This window comes from Loa loa (assembly GCF_000183805.2).
Source record: "Loa loa unplaced genomic scaffold supercont3.35, whole genome shotgun sequence".
Lineage (NCBI taxonomy): Eukaryota > Metazoa > Nematoda > Chromadorea > Rhabditida > Onchocercidae > Loa > Loa loa.
The window spans coordinates 273,183-298,489 of record NW_018108215.1 but is presented as its reverse complement, the minus strand read 5'-3'; the positions used below and the strand labels follow the sequence as shown (position 1 = coordinate 298,489).

At 33.1% G+C, this 25,307-nt stretch overlaps 2 protein-coding genes across 2 annotated transcripts; one reads left to right on the top strand and one right to left on the bottom strand.

Annotated features, from left to right (window-relative positions):
* Positions 1–114: 114 nt before the first annotated feature.
* On the top strand, positions 115–20,698 carry LOAG_04131 (hypothetical protein; the record flags this gene model as incomplete). The annotated part of the gene is made up of 53 exons (XM_020446516.1): positions 115–203; positions 347–530; positions 773–865; positions 1,219–1,399; positions 1,698–1,785; positions 2,295–2,391; positions 2,600–2,749; positions 2,827–2,959; positions 3,295–3,446; positions 3,873–4,021; positions 4,274–4,373; positions 4,613–4,730; positions 5,129–5,161; positions 5,357–5,430; positions 5,793–6,043; positions 6,216–6,377; positions 6,491–6,668; positions 6,870–7,025; positions 7,183–7,266; positions 7,563–7,793; positions 7,977–8,107; positions 8,316–8,480; positions 8,749–8,839; positions 9,038–9,184; positions 9,368–9,491; positions 9,667–9,858; positions 10,044–10,168; positions 10,524–10,607; positions 10,690–10,814; positions 10,892–11,065; positions 11,342–11,483; positions 11,731–11,908; positions 12,212–12,265; positions 12,480–12,567; positions 12,639–12,789; positions 13,214–13,336; positions 13,757–13,889; positions 14,277–14,358; positions 14,956–15,042; positions 15,179–15,256; positions 15,416–15,557; positions 15,887–15,971; positions 16,210–16,382; positions 16,624–16,779; positions 16,917–17,014; positions 17,196–17,316; positions 17,939–18,050; positions 18,396–18,526; positions 18,772–18,849; positions 19,205–19,396; positions 19,741–19,915; positions 20,214–20,340; positions 20,481–20,698. The coding sequence occupies 53 exons, from the start codon at positions 115–117 to the stop codon at positions 20,635–20,637; spliced, it is 6,924 nt and encodes a 2,307-aa protein (XP_020303155.1). The 3' UTR covers positions 20,638–20,698.
* A 2,358-nt stretch (positions 20,699–23,056) lies between these two features.
* LOAG_17031 (hypothetical protein) lies at positions 23,057–24,287 on the bottom strand (the record flags this gene model as incomplete). The annotated part of the gene is made up of 2 exons (XM_020449690.1): positions 23,057–23,314; positions 24,045–24,287. The coding sequence occupies 2 exons, from the start codon at positions 24,285–24,287 to the stop codon at positions 23,057–23,059; spliced, it is 501 nt and encodes a 166-aa protein (XP_020306740.1).
* Between the last annotated feature and the right edge of the window lie 1,020 nt (positions 24,288–25,307).

Here is a 25,307-nt window from a genome sequence, read left to right as displayed (position 1 = left end):
AAAATCGTAAGATAATGATGCAAAAAATTGGACGGTTGATTTTATTTCGCATGATAGGTTTTATATTTTCATGATATATACTTACAGTTCTTTTAGCAAGAATTAGTAATTTCGATGAATGATTTGACCGAATGGCTGAGGAAGCAACATCTTATCGAAGTATTGGTTCGTGATAATTTGCATCACCCGTCATACTGCGAGAGGTTTTGCATTTCCCACATCTTAACTAAGCTTTTACTGAAAGATTTAATTAGGCAAACTTTATTTGATAACTTTGTTGATTAATGGTCGTCAAATGAATGAAAACGCAACGTTCTTTTCCAAAATATTAAATTAATATTTTCAGGTTGGAAAGAGTATTCCGAGTGTTACTAGAAAGAAATGCTGTAACAGTGGATGACTTGGATATCTTATGGAATGTGCAGCATGAAAGGCATGACGTCATCCAGCGAAATGTTCACGATCTAATAGCAAAGTTAGTTAATGGGTTGAACAATGTATTGCAAAAACATTTGTTTGAACGAATGAAGGTGAGAGTTTGTGATTCTCAGTTTTCCTCATTCTTTTTTAATCTGTAAGGATTCTGTAAATTCAATTTATATTTTCAGAATTTTTGCTCCAACTAGTTTCATTTTAATAGTAGCTGTTGGTTCAACTTATTTTAATATTGTAACGATTCCGTAATTACTTCCCGTAATTTAAAAAATTAAAATTGAAGTTTGAGAGTCAAAATTATTAATTGTCGAGAATGTTGGAAATTGTATATGTTAAGGAGAGTTGGACAAAGTCATCTTCAAGACAGCGAACACTTCTACTTGATCTTATACGTCGAATTGGTGTCGATTTCAGTAGTCTTACGGAAAAAGTAACTCTTATCATCCTTCTGTTGCTTAGAATATCAAGCTTAGCATGCAGTGTTCTGTGATTAATTTTTGCCAGTCGAAATCTCATTAGCAATGACTGCATAATATAGAAATCGAGAGAACTCATACCACACATGCTTCAATAAACCAGGAAATTATGACAACAAAGATAGTTTGGCCAGTAGTCACATTAAGCAAAATGATTCAAAATGCGAACCTATTTAGAGATTTCAGTTCTCGGCTGCATTGGACGATGATTAAATGTTTACCAAGACCTCATTACAATGAGTAATCGAATAGGTTTAGTGATCTCGTTTTTCATTATTAGCATGTTTCAATGTTCCGAAATTTCTAGCAGCTAACTATAAAATCTCTTTCGCTGCTGTGGGATTTGTTCCATGATGAGCGGTTACCTGTGGAAATGATTGATGCAGCTCTGGAAGCACATTTCAATGTATTAGAAAGTGCAGTACCAGCTGAAGAACTACGGCGACATTACATCGAACGTTGTATTGACGAACTACTTCTAGATTCAGGTTGTTCGTTCAAGATGATTAATTGACGAAGATTTTCGTAACAAAACCATGGGAGGGATTAATAAAAGATATTTCATTTATCCCGAAAATGATTGAGCTGCAGTAGGAATATGCAGCTTATTAGATTTTAGTTAGGTAAAAATATTATATTTTGTACTTTTGTAGATTTCTCAATTTCTTAACTTCGTAGGTTTAGATCGGCTTTTCCTTTTTGAAGATTTTTTAAATCAATATAATATTTTTTACTCGGCGATGGACACATATCAGATTGTTTTGGGATTTCTTTTCTTTTTTTCAGTATTTGTACTTCCGGCGTTGAAGCATATGCAGCGATTAATGACTTTAATGCCAGAATGTGACTATAGCACAGGCAGAAAAGTAACGAGGTGAGTTTTTAATTACTATTGGCTTAAAAATTTGCCTTGTAATTTCCAGGTAACTAATTAATCTTAACCTTTAATCCATCTCTGGCAGTTCTTTTTCTTTTTTTTTTTAAGTCTGATAACATTTTGCTAAGGCAACTATCCAATCGAAAGGTCATCTGTATTTTGCGAAAATTTCTTTTGGATTTGCAGTTGCGTCTTTCACGGATGTATTTTATCCTCACAATGCTGATAATGAGGAAGTTGTTTCAAAACGATTGGTGGCACGAATAAAATTAATATATTTGAAGTGGAATAAGCCACTTAATTTGGACAATCTTAAAAGGGAGATGATGAAGGAAATATAAGGTGAAAGAAGACAAAAGAGGGGTAGAGATAGATGAATGGTAATAACAATGATAATTATCCAAAGTGAAATCGGGAAAAAATGATAAGGAATGAAAAAGTGGCATGTTTGGCCTGTATGACTTTTATTGTCTCTAGATTCTTAACGAATTTTCTTTTTCTTTAAGGGCAGAATATATCGCCACTGTACAGCAAGATACAGAGCTATGCTCAAGACTGTCGAAAAATGTTGCTCTATACATGGAAAAAGTACGAAATGCCATGGTATGCATGCATATTTGTTGTTGTCTCAGAGACATTCTTCATTCCAAAAACTAAAGTCTTGCAATTTTTCTGGCTCATCTATCCCAAACTTTAATACAACAGTATTGCTTTAGTTTTGATCATCAGGAAATATTCTGAGTGGTCCATTTACGTGCATCTGCACATCTAGCAATCGATAATATTTCTCCTTATTATATCCAATTTTTAGAATGATCAACCGCATGTTTATACTGCTGTAGAAGACGCAAGTGTTGTGATGTTTGTTGGTCGTTACACTCATAGCGATAATTTACGAATTCGGCTGGGTTTTCTACATTTTCTTCTCACCGATGGGCAACTTTGGCTTATGACACCGCAGGTTCATCCTACTTTTTTTCCCCTTCCCTTATTCATTATGAACCTTCAAAACTTGGAGTCACTGAAAGGTATTTACAGGCGAATGAGTTATGGGACGCTCTTATTGCTCGATCAGTATTTGAATATGAGCGCACATATGGCTTCCAGCTATTTGCTACAATGCAAGATCAAGAAGATATCGATCCAAAAGCACTTGATCAGCTTTTTACATGTAACTTTTCTTGTCCGAAATTTTTTTTTGACTTTTCAGTTTCTTCCTAGATGCTCGAATAACAAAGTTACTATCCGACCATCAAAATGCTTTTTTTGAAGAAAAAGAAGCGTACATCAAATGTGCCAGCAAATGATCATCGTTAGGAAAACTCTTAAGCCGCTTATTTTCTTGTAACTGATGCAGCATATCGTGCTACTTAATTCAAATATTTCAGCAGAAGAGCTTTGCATAATTCCTCAAACTACTTTATAATTAAGCTTGTTAAATGCTTTCGGAACATTGGTTCCAGGGTTTTTTTTTTTTGTATTCGCTAATGTCAAAAGGTTTTTCAGCTAGGATTCTAAAACTTCCAGTTGAAATGCTAAACGAGGAGGGTTTTTCATGTTTCAAAACCTTTTGGACTGCAATAAACAAAAAGCATAGTAAGCTCTTCCAACCCACTGAAGGGATGTCACATTATTTGATGTGTGATTTTGATCTTGAGGTAAGTGGACATATAATATAAAAAACAGTAATGTTTGCATTCAAGCTGAGACATACGAATTGAAATTAGGGACATTAAGAGGCTAGAAATCCTTTCGAACATCATTGAATAATATTGCGAGCAATAGATTTTTCAAAGTTTGCATTATGAGCTGTTTATCTTTATGCTGTGCGCTAGAAGTTTACTAATTGATCCGAACATGTCGAACATTTTTAACCTCAGCTCGATTTTTGATTGCAAACAACAAGCCTATTACATAAGATTCTCTCTGATGCGAGTTAGGAATTCGTTAGTTTCTTTCTTCTCATGCGGTGAACTTTTTCACATCATATTGTTGACGCTGAATCGATATAGTGGCATTCATCAATGCATGTATTTCACATTTCCTTAAAATTTGGAATTTTTGTCGTTTTCCTGTATTTGCAGGGAATGGATTATTTGTGGGAAATAATGCTGCAAGCTCGTGGCGAAGTATCACATTTAGCAATTTCCTTATGGGTCGAGATTTTAGCAAATCCCCATACTGCAGTGATTTCCGATTTTGCTCATTTGATTCAAACAGTCGTTAATAAATGGTTAGTTGCACTTCATAATATTTTTAATAGCTTCTAGTTTAAGGCGTTAGATAAAAAATGGTTATTCTACTTACAAATTGTCTGCCGTATTCTGTCTTTTTTGCTGCTTCATGAGAATGACTTTCTATAGTAGAGTGAGTCATGTAAAGGGGAAATAGAGGTCGTAGCTTCAGGTAGCCATGTGCATTTTAATTTATGGTAAGGTGGAATTTGAGGAGACTAAGAAGAAAACGAACTATTTTTTTATTTTAGTTTTGTAATGCTGAAAGCGAAACACGACGATCTCATAAAAGGCGATAATACTGATGAGGAAAAAATGAAAATGCTTGATCGAATGGGTAGAATTTTAACGGTAACTTTTTGATCAGATTAATACAATTTTTAATGGAGAGATAGAGATTTCCAAAAGATGAAATAAAATGTGTGTGATAGAGGTTTTTGGATGCATTGAGTTTTTTGGGAAAATTTTTATAGAATTCCAATATTGCTTGATGTAACAGTTTGAGACTGTACCAGAAGAGTGGTAATATTGGGATTGCTTCATTAAAAATTTAATCTTGACATTAGTTCTTTATATTACCGGGTTTTCAGACTCTTAATTCTTATATCTGTGCATTTGACGATGATTATTACATTCCTGAAAGATCTCAACAACCACTTCGTAAGGCGGGTTTAGGACGGTGCTTTTTATTGCCAGTCGTTTTCCCAGGTATTTTTAAAATAGTTCCATAATACTGAATGATCTGTTTCTGGACTGATAAATTGTAACGATGAAGTTTTAAAAGTTTTCAGCTTATCTTCATATCGTGATCAGTTTTTTTATGAGTTCGGTGTTCCGTTCAGTTTTATTTTCTAAAAAATGTAACATGCAGAATATGCAAGCAATTGATTATGGAAATAAACTTGTAAATGAAGACTAGATAAGTTAATATATCAAAAGTTTTTCTTTATTGCTAAACACTGGAAGAGATGTGCATATTAACTTTTATTTTGACAAAACATTTTCTTTTTTTATAGTTGTCATTAACGTTTGAAAATGCTTATAAACATGTATAAGATCTGTATAGAAAATTTATTCAAAACAGTGTTAACTATTAAATTATTTAGATGAGAAATTACCGAGCGGCATCGAAACGAACTGTGAGTTTATATTCATGTAGTGTCTTTTTTTGCGCAGTTTTTTTAAACCTTACTTTTTTTTGTTATGTTTGGGTTTTCAACAATTTTCCCTTATTTGTTTGGTGCACTTCGAAGTCTCATTTTAAATCAGCTGTTTAATCTATCCAATTTTTTCAACTTTCCATTTCCAAGACAAAAGCGTCAGCCATACTTCAGCATCAGTAGTGCAAGACGAAGATCACGGTATTCCGGTTCACTCTACTATGCCGCTTTCAGCATTAAAACTCAAGGCATGTAACAGTTTTTTTCCTTTTTTGAGTGAATGTGCATCATTTTGAGAGAGCTGTAAGTGGAAGTTGCTTCGAATTTTGATCATTTACATGGTTCAAGTATAACGAGACGAAACCTGTTGTCAGAACTTTCAAAAATATTGAGAAAATGCTGCGACATTTGTCATTTAGTGTAAATAAAATCGCAATCAAGCTAGCAGAGTGTGTGGGTAAGGTGATTCGGCTTCCAAAACGTTAACCATTGGGAGAATTATTTTTTCACTTGAATGAGTCATTTCAGATAAGTTCAAAGCATTCGCGTTTTTATTTTCGGGATGAGTTTAAGGAAGAAAAATTTTTTAATTTTTCGAGACCAATTTCAGATTGATGACCAGTTGCGATACATGGAGGGCTGCAATATTGGTGGAGTGCTTGTACCAGTACAGTTGACCGTTCAGTCTCTTAATCCACCAGAAACAAGAATATTGCATCCGTCTGATCGCCGTAAAACACTTGATGAATTAGGGGTCGATGACAGTGCGCATATTATAATCCATTTTCAAAATCATTCGTGTACATGGAACAGTCGGTTAACTAGCACCGATTCGAGCCCTGACCAAACATTTACTTCTTGGTTTGAATTTTTTTTTTAAATGTTAGTTGAAAGAAATTAATTACTACGCGGACTTTTTTAATTGGCTTTTTGTTTTTTCCACTTGATGTGGCACAGCTTAAGCAAGATGAAGTTTGGTAATTGAATGGGAACTTTTGGAAGGGATAGTTCAGAAGCAGTGTTTTTGTTTCAGTCATGAAGGGACTGCAGCTAGTAATGAAGAAAATGAGCGTATTTTGCCGGGCGCTGTAATAGCCGAAAACTCAGATCATGTTCGATTCCTTTATACTTTAGCCGATATCGGTTATGCGTATGGGAATAATTATTTGAGGAAATCTGCCACTGATGTCTTAAAGTAAGTTTTGTTCCTCTTCTTTCAACTTTTGCAGCGATTTTTTTTTTTTTTTTTTTTTGTCATTCTACCCGGAATAACAGGTTTTCATAATTAGATCTGATGAAAATTTTCAGTCAAATACCACCAGATACAATGTCAGTAACGATGCTAAGAGAATTAGTGGAATCAGGACGATTGTTTGATCTGTTACCATCTGAATCATCTAATCATGTTTTGCATCTTTTGCGTGTCCTACATTCGTTACTTTTGCCGTGTAATGGTCATTTCATGACTGAAGCCACGGAATTCCAGGTTCGCTTTCTCAGTATTTCGATTTTTCATCTCCAAGAATTCTTGGTACGTTCCGAGATCCATGTATCCTGAATCTGAAGATGACATTGTTGATTGCCTAGAGATATAGTTTTGTAGCCTAAAGCTAATGGTCATGGCCTGGAGCTTATTAAACTGTAACTCAAGCATATCTACGGTTTTCAACGTTGATAAATGTTTCAGATCCTTTTCCTTACATCACCAAGTTGTTTGGCCGTGTTTTCATTTCTGGGAGATCCTCAAATTTTGTGTCGATGGGATGAATACGCTTGCACTGCAGTGGTTTGGTGGTTGGCAAATATAGCGAAATTTGTTCTCTTCGTGGCAGCACGCCTCAAAGTATGCATTATGCAGTATGCATTTTTTGCACTTCTGTTACACTGTCGCTCACATTTATAGTTACTCTATAATGATAATTTTCGTGATTTATGAGGAATTATCCGCGATCTTTATTCTTAATATTTCAAGATTGCTCAAAATAATCAGTTTTATTTAGTACTTGAGGACCACTGATGGGAATGGAAGTAGGTGTTTTGAAACGGGTCAAGTCATTGATCGTGAACAAACAGTTTTTAAAGAGGTTAGCATTTTATATACAATAACAGTATGTAAACTATGGTTGCTGTTGGAAACTGTTATAAGGTACGAAAAGTACCACAGTTCACCATATTGTATTGCGATTCGAAGCTCCGGAAATTATTTGTGCTTACGGATATAGGTGAAAAAGTATAAACAATAAAGTGAAAACCGTCCAGTCAAATTGGATTTTCGTGTTTAATAAGATTATGGACTATCATTACTGAATCGGTTGTTAAAAAGAAAATCTTTGAAGGGAAGTTTACCGAATAAATTAACATCCCTTCGTTATTTTTACAGCTTTGTTGTGTAGTTGCACGTGATCTCAATGATCGTATCGAAGAGAATCCCGAAATCATTGAAACAATTTTTCAATTATTCACCACAGACAACAGTCGTATTGAATGTCTTCTACGACTTGCATGGGCAGTTGGTTCACGAAATATACCGTTACGTCCTACTTCGGGTGGTTTGGCGAAAGATTCATCTGCCGAAACAATCCGGCAATCACAACCTGCAGCTTTTATGCTGGTAATTTATTTTGCAAAAGTGTGCATTTTTAGTTTACATAATGAAGTTTAATCTGTTGTTTCAAGGAAGAAGAATAAAATCTCTTAGTTTTCTTCCTTACTCGAGGTTTCCTGAACAATTAATTTTCTGTCAAGTTTTTTTGTGGCGAGTTTGGTGATGAATAATTCAACATGATTGATACAGGAGGAACCAACGGAATGCTTGTTGGATGCATTTGCGATAGAGGTTGTTAGTGGCGACGCAACGTCAGAAGTTTTCAAAGTCATCCATCTGTGGAATCTTCTCATATCTGATTTATTGTTTTGCAAAAGCTCGTACGTTTTATTGTGTCTCCGAAAAAGAAGTTTCTGTTAATGAATTTGATTTTCTTTTTATATCAGAAATCGTAATTCTAGGCGGGTAAAGAATACTTCAATTCGGCTCAGGATTTTGCAGAAAGGCCTTGGGGAAATTACGGATATTTGAAATTTGCGACGATTTAACGTTCGTTTGTCACTTTCGGAAATTTTCCATTATTTTCAGGGTAATCCGCCGTTATTTCTCAGCCTTAGTTCGACGAATGGTTTGTCGTATGGGTTCGGCAGAACGGCAGCTCTCATCAGCATTGTTGCAGTTACTTTTCAGCAAGCTGGAAGAAAGTGATGAAAAACTAATGAAGAATACGGAATTTTTTATTTTATTGTGCAGGTATTTTGAAATTGTGGTTAACCTTGTTCGTTATTGGATAATGATCGAATTCAAAAGAACTTTACAGAGGATTTATTCGTAGATTCATGGAAATCACATAAAGGAATTATTGAGTTGGTAGTAATAAACGGTTATAACTGTGGTTGTAATTTAACTGTTTTCGGTAGTTTGAAACAATCGATTTTTAGGGAAGTCATTTCCAATAACATATTAGCAGTAGAATTCGTCTTAAATCATTTTATTTTTGTTAAAGTGTTAATTTTTTAAGCCTGTTGGATCACTGCAGAAATAATCAAATTTACGTTGACGATATAACACAGCGAATAGAAAAAGTCTTGGATTGGTTGGATCGTGCCAAGGTAAGACACTTGAAGCTTCCGAATTTCATTTCTTTCAAGTATTATTGATATTGCAGTAGATTACAAAAATATTGATCTGTCAAATAAACTCTGTTGAATACTTAGAGGCATTGCTATACGACTCCCTAGTCAATTCATACCGAATTCGCAATTTCTGGATATTTTTCAAAAACGTTTTCTACATCGTAAGCATTTTAGCAGCACACTATTGCAAATCAGGAAAGTTATCCTGATGACAGGTCATTAATTGGACGGCTTGATGTATGTCGTGGTTTACTAGGATTTCTTACAAGCGAGGAGAAAGTTATGATTGGTTCGGAACCTAATGGTACGCAGCTAGTCAAGGTAATCATTTAAAGGGTTTTTCATTATTTCCATATGTGTCACAATTTGAGAATTTTCAGTGTGTTGAAAAATTTTCTGGAGCGATTCCTTAAAATTCCTTATAAAGTTATCTTTTTAATTTTACATGTAATTTTATATGATACATTTGACATGCACAATTCATTTTTCCGCTTTAATTTGCAGCAATTACTGGACGAGTTTATTTTGCCATCTTCGCGAACTTATGTTGATTTGATGCGGCAGAGAGAAAACGATAGTGATATTCATATACAACGTTCAGTGACCCATTCAGCAATCTCAAGAGATGGTAAACTGTTGAAATGATAAGATCATTTTATTTGCAGGATGTTGGGTTAATTTATACGTGAAGGAGGTAGAAATGCTTAATCTATAATTAAAAGGCTCATACAATGCTCGTACTACTGATACGAGTTCCTTGCCTATAAGAATATTGATATTTTAAAGTTGCCAACACTTTTCAGGTATAGATGAGTCGGATAAGACCATTCCGCGTTCAGAAACAATGGGCCCATTACTTTCTTCACGTTCCATTCCAGTATGTGGTACCAGTGAAAGTGCCAAAGCAGCCTACAATCTGATTGTTGCGCTTTGTGACACAGCATCGCTGAACTACCGATGCATAGTTGAAAGTCTTCTCGAGCTTTTCTACTCAGGTGCTTCATCCTTACCAACTGCCGATGTTTTGGAGAGTATTGTCTTGCTTCCTGCTAATTGATGAGAGATTTACAAAGTCAAAAGTTTTATGTTTATATTTTTCGTTAGAATGATGTTTAGTGATACTTAGAACACTGGTTCATGGCTTGTGACCCATTTTCAATTTCAATAAGTACATTTGCAGAACCAGTTCCTACTATGAATATTGAATGGGAATATATGCCCGGATATTCCATTCGTTCACCGAACAGTTACGTAGGACTGAAGAATGGTGGAGCTACTTGTTACATGAATTCTGTTTTCCAACAAGTACGTTTCATCTTACTCTCGTTTTCAAGGGATGCCATAATTTTGGCTTATTCAATCAATTCCAGTGCAGTAAATCCAATTCGAAACCAATGCTATTAATGCGAAAATTATCCAAAAATCCAGTGTATTATGCTTCTCGTTGATGTTAGAACTACATATTGGAAACAGCCAAAAATCAGACTCGTGAATGGAGAGCTGTTAACGGTTCAAACTGCCTGGTCCTAATTAACCAGTCATTGCTTTATTAACTAAACTAAGCTTGAGCTTCCTAACCAAACTTAAGTTCTAGAAGCATATTAAAAGCATATTCTAGGATCCGCTAAGCTAGACATAATGAAACAAGTTCGTTTTACAGATATTCATGATTGAACCGTTGCGGAACGCCGTTATCAATGCCAACTTTATGGATGACATGAGCGTCGAAGAAATGGTTGTCAATGTAAGCTCATATTTGTTCCAAGAAATTTGTGCTTGTTATCAACTATCCTTTCAGATTAGTGTTTTTTTTATTTCATTTTCAGGAATGCAATGTTTCGGAGGAACACTATCATACAACAATTTTAAAAGCTGTACAATCAATTTTTGCGCATCTGCTTGGCTCTGAGATGCAGTTCTATTCTCCAAAATTCTTCTGGAAGCACTTCCGGTTAGTTAGAAGTCATCGTTTGCGTTAACTTTTAGCATTCATTTGACTTTTTTTTTGAAAAAAAAAAAGCGTTTTAGATTCTGTGGTCAAGCAGTAAATGTACGGGAACAGCAGGATGCCCTAGAATTTTACAACGCTCTTTTTGATTCCATAGATGAAGGTCTCAAGAAGTTGGGTGAACCGCCTATTTGTGAGAATTTATTTGGTGGAACATTCGCTGATCAGAAGATTTGCAAAGACTGTCCACATAGGTATTGCATGTTTGTCCATTTTTGTTTATTTTTTGGTGTTTTCAAAGAAATGTAAATATAATGACCACTAATACTTTTTACATTTATAATCTCCCTTGTATGTACGTCGATTTTCTGTCATCGCATTACTGTTGAATAGCGAGAATATTGAATAGCGTTTGAATAGCATATCCGAAGTTGGATGTATGGAAAATAACTTCTCGCTCTTATTCATTTTTTCAATATTTTTCTTTTTGTTTTTGCTTGAATGTATATTTTCTTGGTCAAAATATGCAGATATCAACGCGAAGAACCGTTTACATCAATCTCAGTTGATGTGCGTTCCCATAACAATCTCCTTGATTCACTTAAGGAATATGTGAAAGGAGATTTATTGAACAACGATAATGCGTATCTGTGTGAAGAATGTAATAAGAAAGTAAGATTTATACTCCATTTCAAAATATAGAATTTCATGTTCAGGCTTTTAATTCTTCGCGTTGAAAATTGAGCAAAAAAAAAATAAGAACAAAAACTGGGGCGATTTACTTTTTCTTTTTTCAGAAGTGTCATTTTATATCTTTTAGAAAATTCGGAATGGCGAGAGACGGATTTTTTTAATTAATGGTCGCTATTATTAATTAATAATCAGCTGATAACTAAGACTGGTGGGTCATATTTTATAGGTGACAGCAGTGAAACGATTATGTGTTGCCAGATTACCACCATATTTGACGATACAGCTGAAAAGATTTGATTTTGATTGGGAACGCGATTCACCACAAAAATACAATGACTATTTCGAATTTCCGATTGATCTTGATATGATGCCCTTTACTGCTTATGGATTAGCTCAAGCTGAAGGTATGTTTTGTATAGCTACATGAGCTGTAGTGAATAGCGAGATTCTTTGTATTTTCAATCAAGGCAAAACTTGGTTACTCTTCTCTTTCAGTTCATTCGACATAGCAGACGGATTTAAGAGATGTTTACGTCATCGTTTTATTCAGTGATTCTTCTAGTCTATTACTTTGAAACCATTACGGTCATCATTATTCTGTTTTTATTAACAACCTTCCAATAATATGGATTTTGTCATACTCTCAATATTAGCGTCCTTTATTTTCCCCAAATATATTCCCACTTGATTAATCAGTTTATTTGCAGGGGAAATTTCGAAAGAGGAGTTGACGCATTCGTCAGCGACCGATAGCGGTAGAGGTGCATTTTTTGAACGTTTTTTTTTGGGGAATATTTTTGTGGAATTTTAGAAATATTGGAAAATGTGCAGAAAGAATTCATCCCACTAGTGTAGACGAGATTAAAAAATCAAGTTAACTGATTTATACTTGCACTTATTTCTTCCTTTTCCAATGCGAACTTATTTTGATTAGATCTATGCTTTTTATTGAATCAGATCAGATTACAATTGCAGGCACATCTGAAAGAGCATCACCGGAAGCAAATGACATTTGTGGTGCTGCTGGTACATCCACGCCAGAAGTTAAACTAGATGATAATAAGTTCGTTGTTTCCGACTTTATAATGTTTGCAAAATAATTTTGGATAGCAATTATAATATGTGTGATTTCAGTTGCACGAAATACTGTTTACGTGGGGTAGTTGTGCATTCGGGACAAGCTAATGGTGGGCATTATTATTCATTCATTCGTTCCGAAGAAGATGGTGGTCGTTGGTTTAAATTCGATGATGTTGACGTAACCGAATGGCATTTGAACAAGGAGGTGATTTTTGGTAAAACAGTGGGAGAAAGGGAAGACTCTCATTATGTCACTTAAAAGTCGATGTCCCTTGGATTTCCTTGTTACCAATTGAATTATTGTATTATTAATCGCAAGCTTTACTTTTTTTTTCATTAATTTGCTTAGCTATTTGAATTTTTAGATTTTTGGGCATTTAAATTAATGGATCACTTTAGATTTCCTAGTTTATGGGAAAGCTAGCCTAATGAAGCAAGGGAAATTCAAGTATTGGGTTGGAAAATTCGAAAGCTGTGGTTGATATTGATATTTATCCAGCATCTGATAAAGCTTACTACATTTTCGTGGAATACGACCTTAAATGATGTTCACGTTTTTGGGATGCGTAGAAAGATTGAAAACAATTAGTTTTTTCTCTTTTTTTTTTGAAAACTGTACACATTTTTAGGAAATGCAAAGTATGTGGTTTGGTGGTGAATATATTGCTGAAGCATTTGAGAGTAACAGCAGCCATTATCAGAAGAAACGACAGAAGCGTTGGTGGAATGCTTATTTACTCATTTATGAAAAGGTTTTCACGAAATTGAAAATTTCGAAATTTTATTGGTTTTTTTTTTTGAGATGAGTAAATTCAATGATTATTTGTGTTGAATTAATAATTTACTCATCTCGGTTCAACTTTTTCTGTTATATGTAATGGTTACACTGCTGTATGTGAAACAAGATTGTGACAAGGCAATCCACGATATGCTATGTCATCTGGCAAGTCATTTGATTGGTCACTAGACATGGCTCCCAATGATTCGGAGTGTCTAAATTAACTTTCTAACATCTGACTGGGCCTATTCGTAATTCTCCAAGCTACGAATCCTTCAGCGCTCCTTTACTGTCTGCCGTTATTATTCCATCATTGTAATGGTCTTCTATACCGAGAATAGAAATTGGATCCAGCCTAAGCAATAATTTTTGTTTCAACCGGTCTTTTTTATAGACATCAATAACTGCTGCTTCTGTGGCATCATCATCAGTGGAACTAACGACTTCTTGCTCTTCTACACAGCCATCACATTCATCCTCCAATAGTCCACTTAGTTTGGATAAGAAAATAAGTGCCATGTCTATTAGTAAGTTTCCTCTCTTGCATATTTCCGCCTAATTTATCCGGAATGAAATACAAGTCTAAATTGTAGCCATTCGCGGATGCATATATTTTGGGGGACAAGAACCAGGATCTTTAAAGTTTTAAATCGATTAGAACATAGTTATTATCATACAATTATTGAAAGTATGTTTTACTAATCTTATACCCCCTTTCTTATTACTAACCTTTATAAAAACAAGAACTAGTGAGTTAGTATATAACAAATAAGAAATTTCGAGTTTTTTTGATGTCGAGCAGAATTTCGAATGAGGGAATAGACATATGTGCAACATGAAGAAAAAGTAAAATATGCATGCAATGTCTAAAATACACAAATACAAATATAACATGAATAAATACGGAATTTTAGGCACTCGTATCCGACATATGCCACCAAAACTGGAAGCATTGGTTCGCGGCAAGAATACTTGTGCTATGCATGAACGGTCGCAGTAAGTTGAAAAGTTTTGATACTTAATTTTTAAATTCGTACAGATATGTGCTAATTTTTTCAAGTCTTTTTTTTACCCTATTCTGCGATTTTACGACTGTTTCAACTATTATTCGTTGAATGTTATCTTATTTCAATGCACTAAATTTTATGTCGTATTTTAGTATGCTGTGATATACGTATAAACACACAGGGAGCTTTTTTATGTGCCATGAACACATATAGTCAGTCAAAAAAGGGGATATCTTTTGAATGCTTCAAGCTTATTGCGTCAAGTCCAGGGATTCGAAGGATTCCGAAGTTATATCGATTCATATTCGGGAATATGATTGATATAACTTTGATAAATTAAAAGCCTGAGTAAATTATCCTTTAGAGGTGTCTTTATGGGACATGAGAATAAGTCAAGTTTTTGGGTTGTGAATTATTTTTTTAAAATTGAAAATTTGAACTGAAAAAAAATTTTTATCTTCAACGGTTAATATATTTCCTCTGTTATCTGTAGAACTGCTATAACTTCTGCATATTATTTATACCTGAAAGTCAAGAACGAAGTCTTGAAATTAAACTGTTGACTTTCAGTATGACGAATTTTCAGATATACTCCGAATTACTTCCAGTTCATTCGGGATATATGCTCACGAGCGGTTCGAATGATTAGTCGGATGAATCTTGAATTTCAGGAGTAAGGCATTAATTAGTATTTTTTTTAAATGTATGTTTTAAAGCATTCCAAATCCGAACTTTTGATTAATGTTGTCTTTTGTGCAGGCTAATAGACTGCAAAAGATAGTTCTTGAATCATTTATTATTTTTTGCAGCGATTATTATTTATTAACAACAAAACTTCTAAGCAAATTTCTATTTTCTACTGGTCTCCGGGCAAGAAAAACGTTACGGTAAGCAGTTTAACGAACCAGTAAAAATGTGTCATTTACATCTACATTTTCTTTATGCTGTTCCTTTTTCTCCTCCTTCGCATGTGAATTTGACAAAATTTTCTATGTTGAATGTTTGTTTTGTCGTTCTTTATTTTTGTAGGAAATAAGAAGTTACAGGTCGGGTAATGTAACAGAATGGCAGAAAACTTACGAAGTATTGTTTGCATCATCGAAATCTTCTCGTGGATGGTTTATTTGTAATATCATGTTTCAGCCTAAAATGGTTGTTTTATATCTTCTTACTGCACCTTCGGCTGATGTAAGTATAAGGAAACTTTGAGGATTGGCACTTTGCAAATTCCAGCAGAAAGATTATTGTTTTTACCGAACTGATATTATGATGTAATGGGTACTGAGGAAACTATTTTTTTTTTCTCCAACGCGAATTCTAAAAGACATTTAATTTCGGTGGAATTTTGTTAGATAGTGGCATTAGTTACAACAAGTTTCATTTCCGGCCGCAGGCTTAGCGTAAGCAGATAGCTCCGATTATCCAAATGACTAATTAAAGATTTAGTTTTCAAATATCTGCTGAAAACATCGCTTTTGAATTCATATTATTCTACGATTTCATATGCTTGATTTTAGGTGCGATACTTTTTCACAAATATATTTGTAACGCTTCTGAATGCAGCAGCACATGATTATCTTGATGTTATTCGGCCGTATATGCGTAAGTTTCAAATGCTGGGTGGGAATTTTCGTTAGAAAATATTCTAAGCTACTGGTATTTCCAACTAATACTACTGATCTTGTTTTGAATTCATAGCTTAGATTACAGAAATAACTTCTGGTACTTATATTTCGTGCGAATTTAAAAGAAAATTTTTTTAACGGGAAATATTTTTCGTGATTGTTTAGGATCGGCTTCGGGAAAGTAAATATTAATTTTTCTAACGTTTCAGTTGCAGGAGATTGTCCTGATTTCAAAATTGATGCTGTTTATAAGCCGGGTGATACAATGTCTGATATGTTTATCACTTTGTTACTTATCATCCCTCGCAACTACTTCACCGAATTCAGCGTTCATCCTACCCAATATATAGCTTTGTTCAATCTTTATGCTCTATCAGGTTTGGAGCAGGTATCTCTCTCTCTGTGTTTTTGTGTTTTCCATTCCTATTTCTCGATTTACTCGAGTTTTCCGAAAGTGTATCCCAGTCGATAGGACTGAGCAGCTCAGCCAGCAGTAATTCTATACCATCAGTAATTATATATGGCTGGGCAGCTCAGCCATCAATAATTATATACTCAAGTAAATTAATGCATTAATTTTTTAACAAACCCCCATTAAGTCCTTACTTTTAAGGAGAGAATAATTTCAGAAAAGACAACTAGTGCGAAAAGGTGCCTTGCATGCATTGTTGGTGCTCATTTCACGAGATGATTATCATATCAAAGTGATTTATCAAGATAGTTCGAAACTGTATGAAGTTATTTCATTACTTCTCAGGACTTGTAAATTTGAATGGCAAGGGAAGGTGAGAAATAAACTACAGTATAAGCTAATTTGTGTTTTAAAGGCTAACCTCGAACCTTTTGTATTTATTTAGATTGCAGAAGGAATGCCCTAAGATAAATCTTAGTATAAAAATAATCAGCTTTTACTTTTTTGTAGAATGCCAGTTTGAATCCATATGCTATTACAACCAGTGGTCTTGTTCAAGCACCACAAGAAGTTGCTCAGTGGATGGATGAACCGGTCTTTGTTAATAGGTACTTCGGTTTTACTGTGGTTGTTTTTATTTGCTTAAACTTCTTATATGTCATATTTTTAATATATTTATGGACGGAGTAGAAAACATTGGCTATTTTATCAAGTAACATTATTAAGAGCATGAGATTGTGTTTTGATTCACGATATGATGCGAGACCCTAAACATATGCCAAACTTTAGGTTACTGAAGCAGTTGATCGAATTGCCTACTGATCGTGCAGTTGCACTGGACACTTTATTGTACTTGTGCTGGGAGAATCTTCACTTGACGAAAATTCTTCTCTGTCATTTCTCATTTGAGGTACATAAATGGTATAACTTCAATTAGTAACTTCAATTAGTAGCGTATTATAAATATATCAAAAAGAGGTAAGAGTCCCTACTTCTGCCTTAAAGACTTTCTTAAGAACTCTGCTGTATTGATATAATTTAAGGCTTAATTTCATTTTATATACTCAAAAAAGAGGGAAACAGATGGAAATGTTGTTCTTATTTGATTTAGTGAAGTTAGGGATGGATTTTTTGGTTAGCTAAATGGGAAACTCGCTTTAGCCATTTCCAAAACCACAGAAGAGCATGTTAAACGGAGACAGGACAATATAGGAAAAGCAGCCGTTTCCACTGCTACATTACGAATGAAGAAAAAGAAAAAAAAAGAATTTGTATTCTTTCATTCATAATATCTCAATGGAAACGGCTGCTTTAGGTCCTTAATTGTATATAAAAACAGTGAACCATCTCCTTCACTGTTCTCAATAAAACAAGATTTTCACCTCTTCATGGAGTAAAAAGAATAAAGTTATGAAATAAGAACTCCGTATCAAAACTTTTTCAGTTGAATTCGTACCGTAATTTTATACGTAACTTATTTGTATTCTTAATTCGCCTGTACTAATTCTTCGCTAAATCATTTCATTTTCAAGTGTCTATTTACACCGAATGAAGTGAAAAGTACAACAGCAATCATTGAAAATCTTTTTGAAATTAATGATTCAGTAAGAAGAGAGCGGCAGCGTTTGATACTTTTAGGTTTTGGTAAGTTGCAGTTTCGTCTTTTTCATGACTTTTTCAGGAATTTGTACAATCATGACAAAATTTAAAATTCAGTAACTGAAATATACTGTATTCCTGGCATTGGCATTTCAATACCAATGGCTGATTAAATTTGATCTTTTACAGTACCAGAATATTGATGATCGTAATCATTTATGTTAGCGGCTCAGATTTTTTTTCCACTAAAGGAATTTTGATTAAGTTTTCCCAAATTTATTTTCAGGTTTTGTCTCAACACAGTTCCAAATTTAGTTGAGCAATGATTGGTTTGACTGCATTAGCTTTAGTAATTATTCACCTTATACTACAATTTTCTTTTTTTTTCAGAAAAAGGCCATCAAAAGTATAAGGGCCTTGTTGCAATAATGTTCGGTCAGAGGGATATTTACTCATGGAAAGCGTATCATTTGTTGCGCACATTAATCAATATTGCTTCTGGTAATGACGAGATGATTAAGGTTGTACCTTAATTGTCACAGTAAAAGTTCTTTATTTTGATGTGTAAATTTTGCACGACTAATCTTTCGATTTACAATTTCTTTGTTCATTATTAAAAGGACGATAACTATAGAATTTGATGATATCAAGTGTAGAAGATTCCCACTTACTTTTTTAAACGTCAGTGATGTATGCCTTATGAATGTAAAAGAGAAACGATTTTTTTTTATTCTTTTTAGCAAATTTTATTTAATCCATAATTAAGATCCTTGCGGAAACTGAACAAGCTCGCAACAATTTATTCAAAATGAAGGATTGGTTTAAATTGCAACTTAATGCCAGTGTAAGCCAAAAATTTTTACTATAGAACTATCTCTTGTGGAATTAAAAGTTTTCAAATATTAATTTCAACAGTGTAGTGAAGCAGAAATATTAAAATTATTGAAGTGCCTAGATCATTTGTTGTTTGAACAAGATAAAAGTATCATCCACAGCTCCTCTTAATACTTGATACGGCACTGAGAATCTGTGAACATTTCGAAGAACTTGTGAACGATGATGTTCATCGTTGAAAAATAGGCAGCAGTGACCTATAGCAGTATCGTTTTTTTGTTATCTTAGAAACCTATAAAAAACCAGCGATTTTGTCGAAAAGTTTGTCAAGTTTGCTTTGTTTCATAAATTCAAGTTGTTTTCAGTCAGCTAAATCAGACATTTATGATTACGACAGCTGTCGCGATGATTTGGATAAATCGGGTGAGGCTGAAGGAATGGAGAGTTTTGTTGAAATTTATGAAAATTTTCAAGATTTTCTTTCGAAACTCGATGTTCCAGACGACGGTAGTTCTTTGAACGATGGCGATAGTTTTGCTAAGGATCCTTTTCTCGGAGTGAGTATAATTTATTGAAAAAAAGGTTCGGTAATCCAAGTATTATTTGTTTTCCGTCTTTACAAAATAATACTTGGATTTCCGAACTTATGTGTTTCTACAAAAGTTGGCAGTGCGTTATATCTTTATTAGATAGAAGAGTCATACTTATTCGCAAGATTCAGTTTTCTCTAAGCTTTGTGTGGTTCTCTCTCATTTTTTATGTAGTCTTCGGCAAGTGGCGCAGTAGCATATCATGTGCTTAATTCCTAATTTCTTCTCTTTTTAATTCATAAGTATAACTCATTTGCTACACTTTTTATCCCTTACAACCGATGCATGATTTTGAAAGAGAAAATCTTCAGGATATACCAAGAGACGTCGCTGGAGTTTCGTGTAAAAGACGCATATCTTCTGAAGAACGTCCACATTCAGCGGAACAGTCTTCAACAAATCGTGATAGAGCTAAAGCATCCTCAATAGTTGATTCACGGAAAAATGTTGCATCTCCGATAGAATCCAAGCTGTCGTTGAAAACAGGTTTTTCTAAACGTCAAAATAATGTTTTTTTCAAAAATAATGTCATTCAAAAATAATGTTAAAAATAACTCAAAATAATGTTTTTTTTCTTTTTTTTTCTCTTTTTTTTTATTACCGATAACTATATATCTTCAAATATTCGATCATTTAGTGAGGAGTATTCGTAATTGACTTGTTATGGAAAAATGCAGAAACAAAGAAAGAAAAAACTGTGTATAACATTCTGCTGAGTGCATAAACAGAATGTTATACAGAGTTTTTTTGTGATTTGCAAAAAAAAATAAAATTTTTTTTGTAGGAACTTCGGATGAAGCTTTAACTCTGGACACATCCATGTCACTCAGCGAGAGGCTTTTAGCTAATGTCGGTCTGCCACCTCCGCCACCGTATTCAGAACGCGATTCAGCTAGCATAGCTTCACAACAGTAAGATTTCATTTCTTTTTTTTTTGTTGATCATTTTCTTAGGATCTGTAGAATTTTTGTTCGTGAAAATGTAGTTGCCTGATAACAAGAAATTCATCGTGATAGATGTTTACCGCTGCAATCTTGACCATACCTTACAGATATCCACGTGTTCGACAACCGATGTCACCTGTAGGTGCGCCACATTCCTGGCAAATTTCATTGAACGCTCGAGTGAATCGTCCAGAAGATGATTCATCAGTTGAATCCACGTCAACGGGTGTCGAAATGGAGGATGTACCACCACCATATGAATAAATGCTGGCTCGGTAGGGGTGATGTAAAAGTTATTCCAGTAAATTTGATCATTGAATACAAAGTTTCATTTATTTTATGAACAAGGTGTCACCGAAATCTTTTTCATCTTTTTTTTTTTTATTTTGATAAATCGAGTCAGATAGGACTGATGGTATATTTTTTTAGAGAATTTTCTTCATATTACTAATTCTTCATTTGCAGTTTTTTTTCTTTATTACAACTTCCCAACTAAATCGTCGAGGCTGTAATCTATATGTATTCCTTTTTGTAGTTTCTGAACAATAAACATTTGTAAGATTGAATGAGCTGTCAGTTAGCACGCATTCTTAAACTTTATATTAGTTGTGTACAATCGATTAGGCAGAGCACGCATTCCTGAGGCTTTCGAAATATTTGTGGTTCATCTTTTATGAATGAATTTGTTGTTGCGGTCGTTGGTGCTCAGGAAACTTTCAGTATTTATTGTATTTTCCAATTTTATACTTATTTTCCTTTTTTCCCTCATGGTTATTATTCGCCCATGAATTTTTTTTTGCAGTTTTTCGCCTTGTAATTACATTTTTTTTTTATACATAATTCTATCTGTTTGTATTATTTTCACTTTTTCTCTTTCTTTCCTTTTATCCTTCACTAAATTCTTAGACCTCCTTTTTATCGAATTTTAATTTATGTATGCTTTTTGATTGAATGATTTCTTCTGTCGTGGTAACGAAAAGTTGCTGTAAATTTTAATTTTTAAAAATTGACAGGTAATTAATTTTTTGTATTAATAGTATTAGTTTTTGCTAATGCTATTATACTACGTTTGCTACTTCTGCTATCACCGTTAATGCTGCTCTTTGTAATATTGGTATTTCGTCTTCCGCTTCTTGTCGCTTTTCTAGCTTACGTAAAATTTTCTTTTTATTGATCTTATTTTGAATTATTCCTACTTTCCCACAGCTACTATGGTTACAGTCATGATTATGATCTTATCAGTTATCATTAGTTGCTACTATTATTTTGTTGCTATTCAATTAAGTAACCTTAGTACAAAATAATATATTTTATGCGCAAATTCAGCCATAAGCAGCTGCAGCTTTTTGCAGATAAAGGAAACATGTTTCCGTGAAACTGATTTCTGCCAACGCAGAGCTATAGTAGACAAAGCAGGTGATTAATATTTAAACAAACAGTGATCCACCATTTGTTTGTTTTTTTTAGAAAGATATTTTACCTTAATATATTACTTATCCATAGATCTTATTAGTAGTGTTAGTTGATTCTTCATATGTATTTGTATATTCATTAATGTGATTGTGAATTTTTAAATCACTGTCATTTCAGAACATGAAAACGGGAAAAATTAAAAATTTTTCTTCCCATGGAGAGTTACATTTTCTTTTCTTTTTTTTTAAGAAAAAAAATATGCAAACCGTTCTCATTTGTCATTTCATCTTCGTCATCTTATGTACTATTATCCGTTGTTTCTCTTTTGTTTGAACTTTGAAATTGCGAATTGAAAAGCTTTCCGTCTCTCATCTTATGTATGTGTATAAATGAAAAGGATTCTGTGAACGAAAACATTGTCAAAATGGCATATACGCTTTACCATTTTATGATTGTCGAATATGAAATTTCGAAATTTTCATTTTTTTTCTTTTGTTACAACTGAATTGAATCCTGAGCGTTTGTTCTATTGAATAGCTTTGAGATGCACAGAGTTTATCTGTCGGATAATATGGATATATTGTCATTTGACATTTATAAAAATTTTTTTCATCATTATCAGAACAAGAAATTGCTGGAACGAGAGTGTGATGAGGTATTTATATTACATCTGATAAGCATATATCATGGATCATTTCAGAAGTTTTTTTTTTTTCTCGTTCGAGGATTTTTATCTCACAAAGGATGCTGTTTCGTTTTTAAACCTGGAAATGGTTAGATATTTGGGAGTGATTTACAAAAGTAATTGAGGAAAATAGAATGAATAAATAATCATCTCTGCCAGTTAATCATTTGATTGATTATATAGCCATGAAAGCGAGATTTGTGCTACTTGTATTTTCCAGTCTTTATTATTTATTAAAATAAACTTATTGTAAGCGTAATAAAACAATCAGGTAAATAAGCGAATTAATAATTATTCAGCCAATAAGTATGCGAGATTTATGGAATTGAAACAATAACAAAAAAAAAGTGTTCGAGAGGATTGAATATGAAAGAATTGCAGGATTATATTGTTGCATCTACTTCCAAATGATTAGAATTCTTTTTTTTTTGCTTCAATAAATAAACATGAAATCTATTGATCTATTAAAATGGTCGAAAAAATACGGAAATAGTGACGGAAGGGAAGATGAAACAATAATGATTTTTAAATGTACCCAAGGAAATACATCAATTACATATGATAGAAACCTGAAATAATTCATTCTTAACAGCCATCATTAATGACATTTTTGAGAATATCAGGAGTCAAATCAGGACATTCATTAAACCCGTCATTTCCTTTTTCATCAGTACTAACACCATCACCTCTTCCTCCTCCATCTCCTCCTCCTCCTCCTCCACCTCCTCCACCTCCTCCTCTTCCTCCTCCACCTTTCCCCTTTCTCCTCCTCCTTTTCTCCTTCTCCTTCTCCTCCTCCTCCTCCTCCTCCTTCTCCTCCTCCTCCTTTTCCATTTGTAATACCTGTAGTATCTTTTTCCTTTTCTGGCGTTCCTTCGGGTTCTACATTCTCTTTCGAGGCACTTTTCTAAAGTTACAAAAGTAGGATTTGAAATGAAAAAAAAAAATTAAATCCAATGATTATCAAATGAGATTCGATTAACAATATCGATTAGTTTAAGAAAGGAATATGAATTCAAATAGCAAACAAAATTAATAATAGGAAATGAATAAGATCAATGAATTAGCAATACGAAATAGAATAATGATCAATTAGTCATTTTTCGACATAATGCTACTCATATTTTTTTCAAATATGTTTAATATCTAGAAGAAAATAGATCTTAATTTCAAAAATGTTTCGATTTGTTTTAATCAAAAAAAAAATTTTAAACACATTAAGATGAGAGGGAAAATTAGTCTCTTATGAGAAATATTACATGAAAAATTCATTTATCAAATAGAATTTTCTATCTTGCATATTTGATTACAATTAGCTTTTTAATTTCCTATACACGATTAATTCATTCATTTTCGCCTACTTCACAACTACTGATTCTATCTACTACCGCTTTTCATTCCAGTCTTGCCCATTACAGTATCTTGTTTGGAAATATTTCATCTCATAATTATCATGTCGTATTAATGTACTACTGTTTTTTGTTTTTTGTGATTATAAACATGACAAAAATGCTCGGTCATTTTTTCTTTCTTTGAAGTTTTTGAAATATTAGAAATAGAAATTAACGATTACCTTAATATTAGTTTTTGATTCACCAGATGGTAATCCTTCAGTAGGTACGGTACCAGTGGGTGCCTGTTTATCCTGATATGATGGAGTAGGTGAATCTTTAGCATAAACTGGTGTTACTGGAGGTGGTGGTACTTGTATCATTGGTATGGCAGTGCTGCGCATTGAATTTGTTATTTCATATGTTTGCTTCTTTTGACTAGCACATTCCATTTGCAGAATGATCATTGGTGCCAAAAATAGCATCGCTACAAAAAAAAGTATTTGTGAAATATTTTTGTGATTATCAAATTTTTGGACTTCATTTGAATTCATTTTGTGATTATTAAATTTTTGAATTCATTTTTTTTTGAATTTCTTTACAAATCAAACATAAACCAAAAAAAATAATTTATTTCATTTTGTTCTTTGGTCAAGGAAAAATAATTAATTTACTTGTCATTAATAAAAAAATTTTTTTTGTCGAAGATTTTTTTCTATAACAAAGATTATGTCCATCAAACATTATCAAAGATTTTTTTCCTTCCTCCACAATAAAGAAATGTTATGTGGTTATTTTTTCTAAAAAAAAGAAACGGATTTATTTGCTAGTATATACTTAATTAATTACCAACTAATTAATCATTTATCATCTTTATTGGAAAAAATTTAGCGAAGTAAAAAAACAATCATTTTGATTAAATCCTTAAATGTAAATTAAAAAAATGTTGTATAAATTAGCATACCTGATAATATGGAAATAATCAGATAATAAATGATAATGTTTGATAAATAAAACATCATATTTTGCATGATTTACTAATTCAAATTATTTCCCCTGTAGAAATTCTTTCCATAAATCACAAAAATTTTCAGTTTTTTCGCTTTTTTTTGCAACAATTATTAACAGTATATATTATTGTTACGTTTAATCTTTGGACTTTAATTTTTGAACCAGAAATTAAAATTTGCTTTCATCCTAATTGTATTTTATGCAATCAATTGTTTGTAATAAAAATTATTGGCTTTGTCGATGAAATGATAAGGGAATTGAACTGGCGATAATCGTATAATATTAATTACAAATAGTATTAGAAGCATTCATCACTAAAAAAAAATTTCAAAGTACTACAACGAAAGATTACAATCTGTAATTAGTACTGTTTGAATTAAAATATTAACCCGTCAACAATTGATGTGCTCATTACTAAATAAATTCTATTAGTTTATTTATTATTATTATTATTATTATTATTATTATTATTATTATTATTATTATTATTATTA